This window comes from Nothobranchius furzeri, chromosome 7, assembly GCF_043380555.1.
Source record: "Nothobranchius furzeri strain GRZ-AD chromosome 7, NfurGRZ-RIMD1, whole genome shotgun sequence".
Taxonomy (NCBI): Eukaryota; Metazoa; Chordata; class Actinopteri; order Cyprinodontiformes; family Nothobranchiidae; genus Nothobranchius; species Nothobranchius furzeri.
This window is the reverse complement of record NC_091747.1, coordinates 53944591-53963089: the sequence shown is the minus strand read 5'-3', so window position 1 is coordinate 53963089 and position 18499 is coordinate 53944591. Positions and strand designations below refer to the sequence as shown.

Below are 18499 nucleotides of genomic sequence, written 5' to 3'. Positions count from 1 at the left end.
TTGTCTTCGGAGGGCGATGACAATTGTCCACAGAACATTTCTTTAACCGTAATTCTTTCATTTATGAAATTATAGCAATTTGAATTTTTTTGGCGAGTGTTCGAACTTTGAGGCCTGGCCCCGCCCCTTCAGTATTTACGAAAAGTCAATTTTATTGTCTCATTTGAATCGTCCATCGATTCTGTTCGATCTCGCACAATTTTTGAGACGATGGTGCGAAAAATGACCAAACTGTTCAACCAAATATAGACCCTAGAAATGGCCAAAACGGGGTCAAAATGGCCACTTTACTCCAAAATGGCCGACTTCCTGTTTGATATTGACCATGGTTGCAAGAGACTTTTCTGTGCGGACTGTTGAGTACTACAAGTATACCAAATTTCATAACTGTACGATAAACTAAGCTTTATGGAGAGGGGTATTTTTCACTTTCTAGGGGGCGCTGTTCAGTCACTTTTTGACGAACTTTCACATCGCCAGTGAAATACGTAAATTTCACGCACTTTCTATATTGGGCCAGAATTTGGTGACTTTTTGGATATGCTAAGACCCCCTAAAGGCCATTCAAAGACGCGGAAGAAAAAAGAATAATAATTAAAGCTGCAAGCAGCGTCGTTCGGCCCTCGCAGCGAAGCTGCTCGCCCTCCGTCCTTACCCCCTCCACTCCATCCCCAATGCTCTCAAAACCCAGCACCCCGCCGCTCCTTCCTGACCAGCAGCCCGGGACAACAGGGCGCGTCAGCAGAACAGAAACGTCCACCAGAACAGAATTCACCATGGCATCAAAGCCCCTCCCTTTCTGAAAAGCTATCAGATCTGAATGGTCATTACAACATCATGAAGACAGTGCATGACCTTTGTGTCATGTTGACTAAATTAGAGGGGACAAATATGGGCATTTCACCATAAAACAGTAAACTTCCTGTAGTCAGGGGGTGGGGCTTAGGTGATGCCAGCTGTCCACATTGTCACTGTCTTCAGATGTGGTCAGTGATAACACAGACAAAGTTTGAAATTGATCTGATCATGCACATGAGAGTTACCAAGTCAAGTAACGTAATGGCGACTGGTCAAAGTTTGAGGCTTAGCCACGCCCACATCTTTATACTTATTTGAAATCCGACGGTTGAATTTTTTCCTCTATGTCTTAAGAGTATATAGCAGGAGTTTGAAGGTGATCGGTGGAAAGGTCGACGAGACATCATTCTCCTAATAACGTGTGCGAAAACCACTAAATCGCGTACTTGGACCAAAATGGCCGACCTCCTGTGCGACATTGTGCTTGGCTCCAAGAGACTTTTTTGTAGGTCCTGAGACACTACATTAGTGTGCCAAATTTCGTGATCCTCAGTCAAAGCAAGGCTTGGGGCTGACAGTTTTAATGGTCCTAGGGGGTGCTATTTCAGAAAATAGGCCACGCCCACAAACTTCAGCTGTCCAAATCTATTAGGGGTCAGAGTAGGATCACTCATCAGAAATTGTGTGGCGATGTCACAGTGATAGAAGAAATGAGAGACAAACGTATTTCCATGGCGTGATGGCGAATTTCGCCATGCTCCCAAAGCCCCGCCTTTATTCGAAACCTGCCAGTATTATAGACCAATTGACCTCAACTTGTCTGCTGCTATTAGCCAGTGATTGCTGGTGATTGGTTAAAAGGAGGCCAATAGGGAGCTGTGAAAAAAAGAGTGGCGTGGCGACAGGTCAAAGTTTGAGGCTTAGCCACGCCCACACCTTTATACTTATTTAAAATCTGACGGTTGAATTTTTTCATCTATGTCTTAAGAGTGTATGACAGAGGTTTGAAGGTGATTGGTGAAAAGAGTGATGGAGCATCCTTCTCCAAACAACGTGTGCGAAAACCACTAAATCCAGTACTTGGACCAAAATGGCCGACTTCCTGTGTGACTTCGCACTTGGCTCCAAGAGACTTTTTTGTAGGTCCTGAGACACCACATTAGTGTACCAAATTTCGTACTCCTCAGTCAAAGCATGGCTTGGGGCTGACAGTTTTAATGGTCCTAGGGGGCGCTATTTCAGAAAATAGGCCACGCCCACCGGATGTTCACATCAGATTCTTTTGGGGGCCAGACTAGGATCACTCCCAAGAAGTGTCGTGGCGATATCTCTAGAAATGACGAAATGGGAGGCAAACGTAAGGCCACGTCGGTACGCCTGATTTCGCCGTGCCGCCACTGCCCCGCCTTCTGCAGAAAACTCCCATAAAGTGACGCCAAGAAACCCCAACTTGTCTTCAGTTACCAGCTACAAATTTGGGATGATTATTTGAAAGGGCGAATTTTGGAAAATTTCCCAGTAAAACTTGACCTTTTAAGTACTTAGGGGGCGGGGCTTATGTGACATCACCATTCAACCATTCATTTGTCTTCGGGGGGCGATGACGATTGTCCATAGAATGTTACTTTAACTGTAATTCTTTCATTTATGAAATTATAGCAATTTGAATTTTCTTGGCGAGTGCTCGAACTTTGAGGCCTGGCCCCGCCCCTTCAGTATTTACGAAAAGTCAATTTTATTTTCTCATTTGAATCGGCCATCGCTTCTGTTCGATCGCACACAATTTTTGAGACGATCGTGCGAAAAATGACCAAACTGTTCAACCAAATATAGACCCTAGAAATGGCCAAAATGGCTAAAAATCGCCAATTCAACCTAAAATGGCCGACTTCCTGTGTGATATAGACCATGGTTGCAAGAGACTTTTCTGTGCGGACTGTTGAGTACTACAAGTGTACCAAATTTCATAACTGTACGATAAACTAAGCTTTATGGAGAGGGGTATTTTTCACTTTCTAGGGGGCGCTGTTCAGCCAATTTTTTACGAACTTTCACATCGCCAGTGAAATACGTAAATTTCACGCACTTTCTATATTGGGCCAGAATTTGGTGACTTTTTGGATATGCTAAGACCCCCTAAAGGCCATTCAAAGACGCGGAAGAAAAAAGAATAATAATAAGAAGAAACGGAGCAGATACAATAGGCCTTCGCAGCTTCACTGCTCGGGCCTAATAAGAAGAAACGGAGCAGATACAATAGGCCTTCGCAGCTTCACTGCTCGGGCCTAATTAAAGCTGCAAGCAGCGTCGTTCGGCCCTCGCAGCTCTGCGCCGCTCCGGCCTGGCCAGCAGCCCGGGGCACCAGGGCACGTCTGGCAGAACAGAATCGTCAACCACCCCGACGCCAGAATCTGCAAATGGCTTCCTAGTCCGCACCTCACCCTGACTCAGCATCCCCTCTGAGCTCACCATTAAATTGAATTGTAAGGTTACGGCGTTACGCCAGAATTCGCCATGGCATAAAAGCCCCTCCCTTTCTGGAAAGCAATCAGATCTGAATGGTCATTACAACATCATGAAGACAGTGTATGACCTTAGTGTCATGTTCACTAAATTAGAGGGGACAAATATGGGTATTTCAGAATAAAAAATAGACTTCCTGTAGTCAGGGGGCGGGGCTTAGGTGATGTCAGCTGTCCACATTGTCATTTTTTACAGATATGGTCAATGATCACACAGACAAAGTTTGAAAAAGATCTGATCATGCACATGGGAGTTATTAAGTCAAGTAAAGTAATGGCGAAAGGTCAAAGTTTGAGGCTTAGCCACGCCCACACCTTTCAACTTTTGAAAAATCCGACGGTTGAATTTTTTCCCCTACGTCGTATGAGTATACAGCAGAAGTTTGAAAGTGATTGGTGAAAAGGGCGACAGAGCATCACTCTCCAAACAACGTGTGCGAAAACCACTAAATCGCGTACTTGGACCAAAATGGCCGACTTCCTGTGCGACTTTGTCCTGGCTCCAAGAGACTTTTTTGTAGGTCCTGAGACACCACATTAGTGTACCAAATTTCGTAATCCTCAGTCAAAGCATGGCTTGGGGCTATTAGTTTAAATGGTCCTAGGGGGCGCTATTTAAGAGAATAGGCCACGCCCACAAACTTCAGCTGTCTATTTCTCTTGGGGGTCAGACTAGGATCACTCACCAGAAGTTTCGTAGCGATATCACGATAACTGAAGAAATGAGAGGCAAACGTATTTCCATGGCGTGATGGCGATTTTCGCCATGCTCCCAAAGCCCCGCCTTTTTTCAAAACCTGCCAGTACTGGAGACTAAGTAACCTCAAGTTGTCTACTGCTGTTTCCCACAGAATCCTGGTGATTGGGTAAAAGGAGTCCAGTAGGGAGCTGTGAAAAAAAGAGTGGCGTGGCGACAGGTCAAAGTTTGAGGCTTAGCCACGCCCACACCTTTCAACTTTTGAAAAATCCGACGGTTGAATTTTTTCCCCTATGTCTTAAGAGTATATAGCAGAAGTTTGAAGGAGATTGGTGAAAAGGGCGACGGAGCATCACTCTCCAAACAACGTGTGCGAAAACCACTAAATCGCGTACTTGGACCAAAATGGCCGACTTCCTGTGCGACTTTGCACTTGGCTCCAAGAGACTTTTTTGTAGGTCCTGAGACACCACATTAGTGTACCAAATTTCGCAATCCTCAGTCAAAGCTTGGCTTGGGGCTATTAGTTTAAATGGACCTAGGGGGCGCTATTTAAGAGAATAGGCCACGCCCACAAACTTCAGCTGTCTACTTCTCTTGGGGGTCAGACTAGGATCACTCACCAGAAGTGTCGGAGCGATATCACGATAACTGAAGAAATGAGAGGCAAACGTATTTCCATGGCGTGATGGCGATTTTCGCCATGCTCCCAAAGCCCCGCCTTTTTTCAAAACCTGCCAGTACTGGAGACCAAGTAACCTCAAGTTGTCTACTGCTGTTTCCCACAGAATCCTGGTGATTGGGTAAAAGGAGTCCAGTAGGGAGCTGTGAAAAAAAGAGTGGCGTGGCGGCAGGTCAAAGTTTGAGGCTTAGCCACGCCCACACCTTTCAACTTTTGAAAAATCCGACGGTTGAATTTTTTTCCCTATGTCTTACGAGTACATAGCAGAAGTTTGAAGGAGAATGGTGAAAAGGGCGACGGAGCATCACTCTCCAAACAACGTGTGCGAAAACCACTAAATCGCGTACTTGGACCAAAATGGCCGACTTCCTGTGCGACTTTGCACTTGGCTCCAAGAGACTTTTTTGTAGGTCCTGAGACAGCACATTAGTGTACCATATTTCGTAATCCTCAGTCAAAGCATGGCTTGGGGCTGACAGTTTTAATGGTCCTAGGGGGCGCTATTTCAGAAAATAGGCCACGCCCACCGGATGTTCACATCAGATCTTTTGATGGGCCGGACTAGGATCACTCACAAGAAGTTTCGTGACGATATCTTTGGAAATGACGAAATGGGAGGCAAACGTAAGGCCAAGGCGGTACGCCTGAATTCGCCGCGCCGCCACAGCCCCGCCCTCTGCCGAAAACTCCCATAAAGTGACGCCAAGCAACCCCCACTTGTCTTGAGTTACCAGCTACAAATTTGTGGTGATTAAGTGAAATGGGGCAATTTGGGACCTTTCACAGTAAAACTTGATCTTTTTGGTCCTGAGGGGGCGGGGCTTGTGTGATGTCATCATCCGACCATTCAATTTACTTTGTGGGTGGATGACGAATGACCACAGAAAGTTTGGTAACTCTATTCCATTCAGTTATGAAGTTATAGCAATTTAAATATTTTTGGCGAGTAGTCAAACTTCGAGGCCTGGCTCCGCCCCTTCAACATATACGAAAACTCAGAATCCTTATCTCATTTTGTTCGCCCATCCCTTCTGAGCAATTTTACACAATTTTTGAGACGATCGTGCGAAAAATGATCGAGCAATCCAATCAGAAACGGACCCTAAAAACGGCAAAAACGGCAAAAAATCGCCATTTCAACCCAAAATGGCCGACTTCCTGTTTGATATTGACCATGGTTGCAAGAGACTTTTCTGTGCGGACTGTTGAGTACTACAAGTGTACCAAATTTCATAACTGTACGATAAACTAAGCTTTATGGAGAGGGGTTTTTTTCACTTTGTAGGGGGCGCTGTTCAGCCATTTTCTTTGCGATTTTTTCGGGACCTTTAAAATATCAAATTTTTCACCAGGCCTGACAAGTGTGCAAAATATTGTGAGTTTTGGGGTATGTTAAGGTCCCCAAAAAGCTGTTCAAAGGGGGCACGGAATAACAAAAAATAATAATAATCAGAGCAAAAACAAGAGGCCTTCGCAGCGCTTTCGCTGCTCGGGCCTAATCAGAGCAAAAACAAGAGGCCTTCGCAGCGCTTTCGCTGCTCGGGCCTAAAAAATAATAAACAGAGCAAAAACAAGAGGCCTTCGCAGCGCTTTCGCTGCTCGGGCCTAAAAATTTTTTTTTGTACATTACCGCTACAAGGATATTTGTGTGAGTGTGCACTGTATTAGGGGCGTGGCTTCAGCTCCTTCCAGAAGCTGTAGCTGTCCTCTCCTCCTCCTCTACTTAATGACCTCATGCTGCAAACCTAACACTCACAAAAACGTCAAGATCAAATAAATCCGATGGACATTCAACAGAAATCAGGTCTAGTGAACTCATAAATAAACCTTTCAATACAAATGAGTGGAGCTGTGTTGAGAAATAAAAGGGTGCGGGTTTTATATAAGAAATAAAAATAAAAACCTCTGCCGGGCAAGGTGGTGGATCAATAACGCTCCAGGCAACGGTACAGAGAGCATTTTACTGGTTGAAAAATCCTGTAAGCTAACCTGCAACCATCTGTAAAAAATCTGAAGAGTGGGAATAAATATGTGATTCTCGTATCAACTCAAAATTCTCAATCCTCTGCACAAGCTGAAGGCTTTGCCATATTCCTACAATCTCCTGACTTAGACATCAAAGAAAATCTGTGAAAAAGAGCCGTGAACACAAAATCACCAAAGCATCTTAGAGGACAAAAACCTCCGGGGAACAAAAATCATCCTAAAATAGTTTTTGCTATAAATGATCATTTATTTCCTCATCTTTGACATTTTTCACACATCTGATTTAAAATATATGATCATTTTATTACCCTTTGGGCTGATATTTTTATACTTATTAAATTTTTTGTCCATCTGTGAGCCTCCTGCTCAGATTAGGGATGAAAAATTTCCCTTTTTTTACCGGTTTCATCGTCTGCGGTGTCGTTAAAATCATTGCCTTCTGTAAGCTGCTGTTGTTTACAGACTGGAGGCTGAACAGAAGGACCTAATTATGTGACAGAAGCAAGAGACAAACATCAAAATAAGAGCTTCTGATGCACGGAGCCCCAACAGCAGGGAACAATCAGAGCCCAACGTGGCACAAAAAAAAGAGGAGATAATGTTTAGGTGAGATACTAGCTTCGATGGCGCTCAATAATGAAGAGGAATCCATCACTGACCGGATAAGAGAGCTCCCTCTGCGGCTGAAAGGGTCTGCTGCGGCTCATTACTGGCCGTATATTGACAGTGACGTCACAAAAATGCACAACAGGTGTTAAAAAGTGCAAATGGTTAAAAAACTGTCAGGTACATTTGGACAAACGTCCAGTCAACGATATAAAAGAGGAAAGTCACAGAAGAAAAGCACAGATGTGTTTGAAATGTGACATTTGGTTTCACTGCCTCGCTGCTGATTAAATCTTCTTTAATGTCACATTAGATACCAGTAAAATCTTATTTATTCTGCTGATCCCCCCCCCCCCTCAGAGTGTTCTCCACCAAGTCCTTTTTACAGGAGAAGCTGCCGTTAAAAATGACGTGCTGGTGTAAAGTTATAGCGCCGTCATTAAAAGTGCTGCATTGTGGCAACAACACATGGCCATTACTGCTTTTTCCTGCAGGTACATCTCGCCACCTCTCTGTCTGTGCCATCTGCAGTCTCACCCTTAATCTCAATCCTTCATATGTTCAGACCCGGGATAAAATGCATTATCGAGCATCTTTTTCCACTTTTCCCCTCCCGACTTGCTCCTCCAAACCTCGTGTTTTTTACTTTTCCCCCTGCCTTTTCTCTGGAGTCCTCGGTGCAGTCTAATTAGAGCCTCCGGTGTAGGATGTCATTATCTCTCTCCTTTTTTCTGGCACACAGGGTACAGTGCAGCACTTTATCTGCATGGAGGAGTAAACGCCACGTCCAGTTTACAACACATGTATGCAGAGCTGGAGGAGGGGGTGGACTGGTGGTGCTGGTAACACTCTCTGCATCTCCTTTGCTGCATTAAGGTTTGTGTGCTTGACAGAGAAATAAGAAATCCATGTCTATGTTTATGTGAAGACTGAATAAAAGGTTTTGTTTGTCTTCTTGCCCATTAGTACCAGTGAATGTCAGCTTTTAGCCCCTAATTTGCCCTGCAAGGGCCTTCCACGGGGCGGGGGGAGTTGAAACTCATCCAAATTTTGTCGGATTGTTATGAACAAACCCTCCCCAAGTGACTCATGCAGAAATTGGTACTCCAATTTGGCCTCCAATGTGCTGCTAAAAAGCTGCACTTGACCAGAACAGAGGAATCAATGCTGCTTCTTCAGGGAGGCCAGCATCTCCTCTGATCCCCGTTCCACCTTAGCACTTATCGTATGGCTCAGAATGCTGATGACTCGGACAAAAGTAGTTCCTGTGGCCTTGACTTTTAAAGCAGCTGAATCAGAAGGACATTTGCGAAGGAAACAAAGGCGTTAGCTGGAAAAATGCAACCCAAAGAGTACGCCAGATAAGAACAGCTGCCGTGGCCATGAATCACGGAACCATTGTTATCAGCCAGCTGTGTTATAGGCCAGTGTGTGTGTGTGTGTGTGTGCGTGCTCCACAGGACGACGGTTGATGTAAAAAAAGCAGGAAGTGCCTTTGTTATTTTGAATGTACTTGTGAGAAATAAAAATACACCTTTAGGTATGAATGTATATTTTCACTGATATATATGAATTAACATCGAGCATCCCTAGTAATTACCAAATATCATCTTAAAGCAACACCTTTTAAAACTATTGATTTTAAATTGGTTTCAGCAATTCTCGAGGCAGAAACTTAAGCAATTTCACATTGGACAGCACTCTGCTGACCTGAAACCACACTTAACAGTTTTATGGATCAGGTAGGAACACTAGCTGTTTAATATGCCAGTGGCTAATATGAAGGCTAGCATTTAGCTTTTCAGTTCGCCCACCTTCAATAAAACGCACAAGTTATTTTTTTGTTGGCATCATGGCAGAGCCTGGAAGTAAAAGTAAGAAAGTAATGTCTTTTGAAGGGACGCAAAGAGTTAAAACCAGAGTGAACATTGCTGCGGCCTACCCTCGTTTAAGAAAGGTGAAGGACGGTACGAAATCATGGACTGACTGTGACCTGGCTTTGTTGTTACTGGACTTTTTTATGTCCAACAGTGTGGATCTTTTTACTTTGTGACTTGTTTAGTATCAGTTGGCTCATGTTAGCTTCAGCTCATTGTAAGAGCTACAGCAGGCTGCAGCAGGAATGTTTATGACTGTAAGAGGGAAAAGTGGGACTTTTTTAATGTTGCTTTAAAAACACCCTGGGTTACTTCACCTCACTCCCCTGCTGCCCACAAACCAGCAAAACAGTAACATTCTGCACAAAACCTGAGTCTGAAACGTTTCATCAGCCTCCAAGACTCTCCAGATACAAAACAAAGGGGACCTGAAGGCCTATGTGACACATAAGCAGGACCTCACACTCATCCTAAAAGTCATTTGGTCCTATTGCCATGGTTGATCAGCTTAGAGGTTGCAGCATTTGCATGATGTGTGCTTCCTGCTTCTGGCTCATGAGACTTTTAATCTGGTAGCATTAATGCAGCACAAGTACCTCTCACAGATAAGGAAGCATGCAGAGTATATGAGCGGTTGCAGTAAAGTTGTGTGTGCACATCTGTATTTGTGTACGGATGCAGGGCTGCACACTAACAGAGAACACAAAAGCAGGGTGTTTGAAGCGTTGAGGTCAAACTGCATGAACAGTTTCATCTCCTTTTTCCTTGGCGACACAACGATGATTTTAAAAATGAGCCGTACTCCCCTCAAGAAACCCCTTCTGGCTGGCTGTCTGACCAAAGAGGAACATGTCCTCCCTGCAGCTACAAAAATTCACAGCGGGATAATGGTGACAAAAATTCCCGCTGCGGCAAAACCATCTGAAGCAACACAAGACACTGCTGCAGGATTGGCAGGACACTGCAAAGAAAAAAGCTAATTATAAGAAATTTAACATTGCATGATGTCACTAACCTTGGATCTTGGCGGAGCTCGGATGTACCATTTACAGTCAACGGCTTCAGCGGCGCCAGCCTTCCCGTCTCTGGTGATCTGATGAGACTCAACGATACCTTCAGGGCCAACCATGTCGTACTGACAGGCTGCAACACACATGCATAAACACACACAATCACATGTAAATATGTACACATCTACACACATGTGCAAACCACACCAACAAGCGTGACGTGCAAACATTGGAAAAGCAGTGTACACAGAGACATTGTGTGCCTTAGTGAGGGGAAATAGGAGCACGGATTAAAAGAAATGTAAAAAACACGAGTGAGATAAAAGGAGAAAAACAGGAGCAACAACAGAGATTGAGGGAGTATACCTACAGGGCAGAGGCGGGGGTACTCCCAAGTCTGCAAAGTCTGGATCTGAGGAGAGAACAGAAGAAGTGCAGGTGGGAGAGCAGGGGCATTCATTTTTAATGTCAGACTTAAAAAAAACAAGACTAAACTTCACAGAACAAAAGGTGTAACAATGCACTAAAGAACTTTCTCTAAAGATTGCACATGTCTACCATAAGTACTAAATCACTTTTAGCATCCATAACTGCCTGCTAAAATGTGTTTGTAGGAATATTGTGCAAAAACTGATGCTATATTTGCATCAAAGGCTTGTTTGTATCTGAGAGCAGGATTCCTGGTTTTCATGTTGGGTCTTACTGCCCCCCCCTTTGGTGCAGATATGCTTTGTTTCACTTCCAACCTGCTCCTGCAGTCAGATTTATCCGTACTCACCCTGCTCTTAAGTTTGAGCTGTTACATTTGTTGTTGAGTTCCTGGGGTGCGTTCAGGAAAACATCTACTTTACAGGCAACAGATTATCACTTAGCACAATGGGAAACCCAGACCAGTAATGTATATACGCTGCAGTTAAGTCTACCCTCGAGGGTTATAATTTCTTTGAAGACCAAGTTCACTTTTCTTTTCAACACATTTGCAGTGATCTCTAGTATAAATGAATGACTTTTGGTTGATTGCTGTGGGGGAAAAAGCTCTGGTGCTCCTGTTTCAGGACGTAGAAGTTAGCAGGAGCTGAGGGGAGCAGAAGACGGCAGGATTTAGAGTCTGATTTCCTGATATCAGAATCAGAATCAGGTTTATTGCCATTGTCAGTGAACAAACAATTCACAAACTAGGAACTTGCTTCGGTACTAATGTGCTACATATAACATGAATAATAAGATTAAAAATAGAATAAAATAGAAAAAAATATAATAAAAAAAAACTAGAATAAAACTTTCAGATATAAAAAAAGGCAGGTAATGGTAACATAGCCGATAACGTGACTTTGTGTCGAGTACAGAAGACGAGCATGGTTGTGTGTTTATAAGCTGTTCACAAGTCTAACGGCAGATGGAAAGAAGCTGTTCTTATGGCGGGAGGTTCTGGTCCGGATGGACCGTAACCTCCTGCCTGAGGGACATCCGATTAGTTAGCAGCAACACAACTCTGCAACACTGATGTTTGATCTACAAAAATAACACTAGCCTGGAGGAGTTCTGCCATGTTATGGAGTTGCTAATGCTAATCGTTAGCTTCTACTAGCTAAAGCTGGGTGGACACTGTGCGACTTTTTCACTCGTAGCACTCAGCTTCAGCTCAAACTGTACGACTTCCTGGCAGAGCAGATCTCACGAGTCGTGTGCTCACACTGTACGTCTGGTAGCAACACGTCGGACCTAAAAATATGCTAAAAGTAGCAGTTTTTACACAACACGTCAGACTTTTTTCTCTAGTTTTGCCTGTTGTCCTTCGGGAGTGCTGCAGGAGGACACACAGGGATTTATGGGGTTGGATGAGGAAAACGAAATAAAAAAAGTAAATCTGTGTTTTGTGATCAGTTTAATTTGACATGAGCACGACAAACACGCTTTCTCGACAATCCTTGTGAGTAAAAAAACGTGTAGAAATAAACATGAACAACGTGTGTTATTAGGGAAATAGCGGGCGAGCGGTGTTGATGCAGGATTAAGCATGCGCCGTGAGCGGTTCTGATACTTTGTGTCGCAGCGCCGCTTCAACAGCGCGATACCCTCATGAGGGACGAGCAAAATATCAAACACGCCAGAAGTCCATGCGAGCTCACGATTGCTGATCACGTACACTACACGACGCTCGGCGCAAAACTCGCCCCGATCTCGTGGATTTTCGCACGAGTGGAAAATCGGCTCAAAAAAGTGAAAAAGTCGCACAGTGTACGCCTGGCTTAAGACGTGCTCTACTCTCTCCTGGACGCCAAATCAAATGTAAGGATAAATGACCCCCACTTGTGTAGCGCCTTTCAGAGTCAATGGACTTCAAAGCGCTTTGCACTACAGTGTATCATTCATCCATTCACACACACTTCCGCACACAAATCAACAACAGCCTTCCTTGTCGTGACCCAAGATGGGTGAGCCAGTAAATATACATTTGCAACGCGACGTGGAATTGACTGGCTTTTCTAATCTGAGCGTTTCGCTGTCTTTTTTCACCATCAAATACATTATTTCTGTGTTTGAAATGACCCACCAGGTGAGTGCAATATTTTTCTTCTTTCTTTTCCTTTTTTTTCTCCCTGCAATATTTTTCACTGCTGCACCCAGAGATGAAAGTGTATTATTTAGCAGCTGTAAACTCTCACATCTAAACTTTCAGTATTGCTGCTCTATCAAAGGTAATCAGTTATCAGATATGGTGGGTGACAACAGGCTGTGGGGTTACTAGTGACTTCCATTTTAGCTTGAAGTTTTCAGGGGATGAGAGCGTTGAAGAGTCTACTTTTGTCAGTGAGAAAGAAATCCACACTAGAAGGCTTCTTTTATCTTTTGGAAAGTTTGTGTATAAACTAATGGTGGCCATTGCACCCCCCAGCAACCCCATGGTGATGCCACTGGCCATTAAGAATGCTTTGGTTGAAATATGGTTGAAATAATGTTTTTTCCAATTAATTATGAGATTTTATCCATCAAAATCATGGCTGTTTTACACAATTTGGTGTCATTAATATATATTAAAAACTCCAAATAGACAATATCTTGACTTTAAAGTAGCTGTAAATAGCTCAGAGATAGCTGAGTCGTATCGGTGGTACGCTAAGCCTCCAAGTCATCCTGGGAGGCGTAAGACTGAAAATATTCTGAAGGTGTTACAGGGTCAATGCCAGGTCAGTGTTTACTTTCAGTTCATTTTAAACATAAAACAGGAATAACAATTAGTGGGACGGCCTGTAAAATCTCAGCTGAGCTCAACGCATTGCTTGAGTGTCTAATCAAAATGCACGAATGTCTTTCTATTTGTAGAAAATACTCTAAAATCTCTCCTTGTGAGCAGCTTTCACTCTTTATTGCTGCTCTATGACCTTTTCCAAGGGCACAGATTCAGCTCCATTTCACCACATTTTCTTCTCACAGCCTGGATGTTTTTATTTGGACACCGACAAAATTGTGTGACGATCCAAATGGCTCTGATGGTGCCTTTAAAGCATTTTGAATGAGAGGTGATAAAAAAATGTTAAAGGACCAATTGATGAAGTCCAGTTATCGTCTATAGAAGAACTTGGAATTCAGGATCTAGATAAATGAGAATCTGCTCTTTTTAAGGCGTTGAGACTTTGTTTTTGTTGCTGTGTTTGTTCAGATTTAGTCAAACATTCAGCCTTAAAAACCTTATATATTTACTTGAACCTTACTTTATGAGCCTTTTCTTTCTTGACCACAATTTTTCTTTTTCTAATGTATTGAAAACTTCAGAAGTGAGAGAAGCCAAGTTATTTTGTACAAATAATCAAAAATATTCCAAATAAAACTGTTCTATTAATAACTGATTTGCTCTTTAATGGCCTAAAATGAAATTCTTACACAACAAGAGACCTCTACAAGCTCTTCCACTTTGGGTTCAACCCAAGATTAGTTAGGTTAGTTCACCGTCAAATTATTTTCCACCCATTCTTTCCTTCATTGGCTTCCATTGGTTTGGGTCAAAATATTTCAGAATTATCTTTTATCTGAGTTTGCTTGAATCGGGACAGTTTTTAGATATCTGGCTTGATGGACAGCATAGCACGTTAGGAGTTCTGGGAAATTTCTAGGAGGGGAAAAGTCCCTCAGCCGTTGTGTCTCCATACAAATTGTTCCTTTGAGGACTTTGCTAAAATGTCAGCATTGGTCCACTGCTTCAGCAGAGCCACTAATCAGCGCCAGAAAGCGTCCACAAACATTAATACCACTAAATGTTTTATACTGTCGAAGTACACCGTAATTTAATCTATATATATATATATATATATATATATATATATATATAGAGAGAGAGAGAGAGAGAGAGAGAGAGAGAGAGATGCATGTCCATGAACGAGAGGTGTGGCTTCCAGCCGTAATCATGGAAATTGGGACTGAGGATTAAGGTGCAGTGCATTTCTTCTGCCTCTAGATGGTGCCCTCTGAGAAAAAAACTCTGGATTCTTGTTTTAAATCTTTTTACCTTGCTGGCAGTTTCGTTCGCGACTGCAAACTTCCCCAGAGCTCAGCACGCAAGGTAAAAAGAAACCTTTTCTGTGTTTTAAAAAAGAACCAAAAATGGAATTTTAAACCAAAGAGCTCCATGCAATTAAACACATTACCGGTGAACCTGTTTAATTTCAGCCTAGCAAGCAACAGAGCGGTTTTGCGTTCAGAGATCTCCTGTTAGCTGTGATAGCTGCCTTCTTCTGAGGACAGACGCAGAACAAGAAACACTTGGTAATAAATCCATTCCATGGCCAAACGGTGACACGGCTGTCACTGACTGAGCTCAGTGTGGAAAATGAGGCCTGATTGCACAGCACGAACACCTCTCCTACATGTCAATCTCTCTCTATTTTATTCGGAACATACGCCCTAATTTTTCTGTCTAGACATGAGTCAAAGACTCATTGTGTGTGTGCACCAGATGTGATAAACAAGTGGCTGGTGATGGTGCACACCTGCTCTAACTCTCTCAACATAAACTATACGAGTATTCGGTGCATCAGATGATAACGCTTTCAAGATACATAAGAAACAAATACAGGCGTGCAATTCTGATCAAATCTGAGAAGTCTGCAAAAAAGCTTCAGCTGTCGGTGCATTTAGCAACATCAGAGAGCTGAAAAACATTTGTTCACACACGGGAAGAAAGCCCAAGTGCTCTTACTACTCCTCCCTCCTGAATACTTGTTGCTTTTTGACCACGGCTCTAATGATTCAGCCTGTGAAAAGTTGAGTAGGGAATACCGCACATCAGAAGCACTTAGCTGCAGTGGTAAGAAAAGAGATCTATAAAATTATCTGTTTTTATCTTTCGAGCAGAGCCATGACTGGATCAAGTGACAAATGAAAATTAACAAAAATAATGTGAGGGTTGTTTTAACTGAATGTACTTATACATAATGAATTATTAAGTTAAACAGATGACCTGGTCTCTTTTTTGTTTTAACACGTGCCTCAACAGGTCTACCATTGGCTAAGCTAAGTTTAGGCTGGGCCAATCACAGAGCTCTATATTTGTGGAGAGACACTGGGTGGGCTTAAGCCTAGTTTATGCTTCTTCGTCGGTGCGGAGACACGCAACACCATTATTCATCCATGCAAGCCTGCTGGAGAGGCCTTGCAAGGTCATTTCATGGCGTTATGCTATGAGCCCACTTTTCTAAACATCTGTCGAATGAGACGGAGAATGCAAGCTTGTGACTGGTCAGGACGCTGCTTTCATCAACAGCATCGCCATTGTGCCCTCAAAAACATAAGCAAGTGTTTTATTCGTGGACGAAAATGACGGGAGTTTAGAGGTGGTGAGTGCACGAAGAGGTGGAGGAGAATGAGGGACAGTTTTACCCTGTTAAGTCTCTGAGATACCAAAAACACAACGTAAACACAATATTCAGGATACCCCAGAACAGCGCTACGCCCTCTGTTGTCCTGGTGGAAAAGTGCTTTGCAACACTCCCCAGGAGACGGAGAAGTCCGAGATCTAAACGTCTCAGTGTGTGTGCTGATGCAGAAGCATAAACTGGGCATTAGTGCCAGCAGAGCTGCGGCATAATAAAACTACAAAGATGGCGGTGGTTCTGGAATGGCGATCGCTTGAAATGGCTTTGACAAAATTTTTCTATGATCTTGACTTTGACTTTTCTTTGAGCCATGAGCAAATAGACTTCTTTTTTACTTCTTTCATGGTTTATGGTGAACTGCCTCGTTGACTGACATCTGTTGCTATGAATATGTGAATATGTCACATTGATCATTGCTCTGATTGGCCCTAGCACTGTCCAGTTGTGAAACTATTTGAAAGACAGCCGTAGATTTCACTCCTATGACTGAGCTCTGTCTATGGGTCTGCCTGTAGAATCTAATGAAGGCTGAGGAGACATTTCAGCTGTCAGATGAAGATGTTAAAAAGATGAATGTACAGCAGAGATAAGTTTCACTTTTGGTTTAACAAACGGAACACTAAGGGGTGCTGAAAGCAAGTCAAAACTGCCTAGTATTCATTTAAGTTAACTATCACGATTTCATCTTCATGTCTCCCAACTGAGGGCCTTCTGTGTGGACTTTACAAAAACTCCAATAGTTCACAATCTTTCAACAGAACCCCTCTTCTAAAGATGTCAATGGCCTCTTTAAAGGTCCAAATGTATTTTTAACAGTTCACAGAGTAGAACCGACGTTCCCTTCTGAGTCTCATCAAACCGTCTAATCAGGAATTCTCAAATTTCAAACTACTTTTTTCCTTGTGAATCACAAAAGCCTTCATCCTCTTTATCTTTGTCTATGAAGCCATTCTCATCCCTCACGTCTGTGAGATGAGAAAATCAAAGTGGACGACAGTTAATGAAGCAGTGACCTTGAGGTCATCCGTGGTGTTATTTTTCCAAAGATTTATCAGAGAGCTGTGGCATCCGAAACCCTACCACAGTCACAGGGCTGAGCAGCAGGAGGGGACTGTGTCAGTATCCAGGCGTCCACCTTTAATAAAAGCTTTTCTTAACGCAGCATCAAAAGGTCCCACTACAAGGCTGCTCAGCTCATAAATGTCTCATGGATGACCCTTGACCTTTTCAGACTCCAGCTGCTGAATTTAAATCAGTCAAGCTCCGTTTCCCCATCCATCCATCACCCCCTCTCATCCACTACCTTTTTTGATTAATAGGTTCAATCAATTACATGATTGATGAAATGAATGATGAACTACATGAAGCGTGTACTCTCTCTGCAGCTGATGATTTCACCTTCTTATTTATAATCTCAGCTCAGCCGCACCAGTAATACCAGATTACAGAATGTGAACAAGACATTCCCAAAACATCGCTGCATTTTTTCACAGCACGCTGACACATGGAATTAGTTGGTTTTCTGCCGCCATTGTATTAAATTCCCTTTTATAAGGTTCTGGGTTTCACTTTTGTGCAAACATCTTAGCATGAATAGGATACATTTAGAGCGCATCCACACATGGGCACACGTTCTCCTCTCCTCCTAAAGCATTATTACTTCTTGCATTAAGGCTTTGCAGAAGGATGAAGAAAATCCTCACGTCAAAGCTCAAGTCACAGACTTTAAGTAGTCCTATGTGAGCTGTCCATGCATGCCTTGAGCTATGTGAAGAACAAAAGGACTAATGTAATCAAATTGTCAAATCTAAACAAGAAGCCAATGTGTAAGAATGAAGTAAGAAGGACATCCTGTGGTCAAATTTGGTTACTGCAGGCCATTTTTCTAAACAAAAAGTTTCTTTCTCACTGGCGTTTAGTGAGTTTCATGGTTGTTGGCAGTTGTGGATCAGCACCAGTAGATTCTAGATGACAGGTAAAGACGGGTAATACACAGCAAGCTGATGAGTAGATAATACATTGTTAAACCTTGTGCTAGCACTCTTGGGTTTTTTGCAATAGGGAGTACTTCCTACAGTTATTACGGTAACATGCCTCCGACATTAGAGGGAGCATAGTTGTTGGTCATCTTGCTGTTATAGTTCTTAATGACTCATCATAGGAAGTAAAATGCCACAATTGACTCATTATTTATTTCACACATACATTTCACTGTAACATCGAGTTGTTGGTAACTCAAAAAGTAGCTTGCTATTTACTTCTATTTCACCATTAGCATTGTTAGCTCAACATTAGCCTCTAGCCTTCTTTTTTATATTAGAGTAAAACAAAAAGATGCCATGGCTTCTTAGAGGTACAATAGCTTCTGGATCACTCCTGTTTACTGGCTTTGGTTCTTTGGAACTTTATGCCTGCTGGTGTCCAAATACAAAAGCAGATGCTGCAGCGTTA

At 42.9% G+C, this 18499-nt stretch overlaps 1 protein-coding gene across 3 annotated transcripts in view; it reads right to left on the bottom strand.

Moving 5' to 3' along the window:
• The window catches only part of neto1l (neuropilin (NRP) and tolloid (TLL)-like 1, like), a 198311-nt gene that overhangs the window by 108683 nt on the left and 71129 nt on the right, over positions 1-18499 (bottom strand). For all 3 annotated transcript variants that reach the window (XR_008565920.2, XM_015955308.3, XM_015955309.3), the window contains exons 5-6: positions 10549-10590; positions 10184-10311 (exon numbers count right to left, since the gene is read on the bottom strand). Coding sequence is in view for 2 of the 3 variants with exons in the window: in XM_015955308.3 (XP_015810794.1) it covers positions 10184-10311; positions 10549-10590 (170 nt within the window). In the remaining variant the exon portion in view is untranslated. The remainder of the gene's footprint in view (positions 1-10183; positions 10312-10548; positions 10591-18499) is intronic.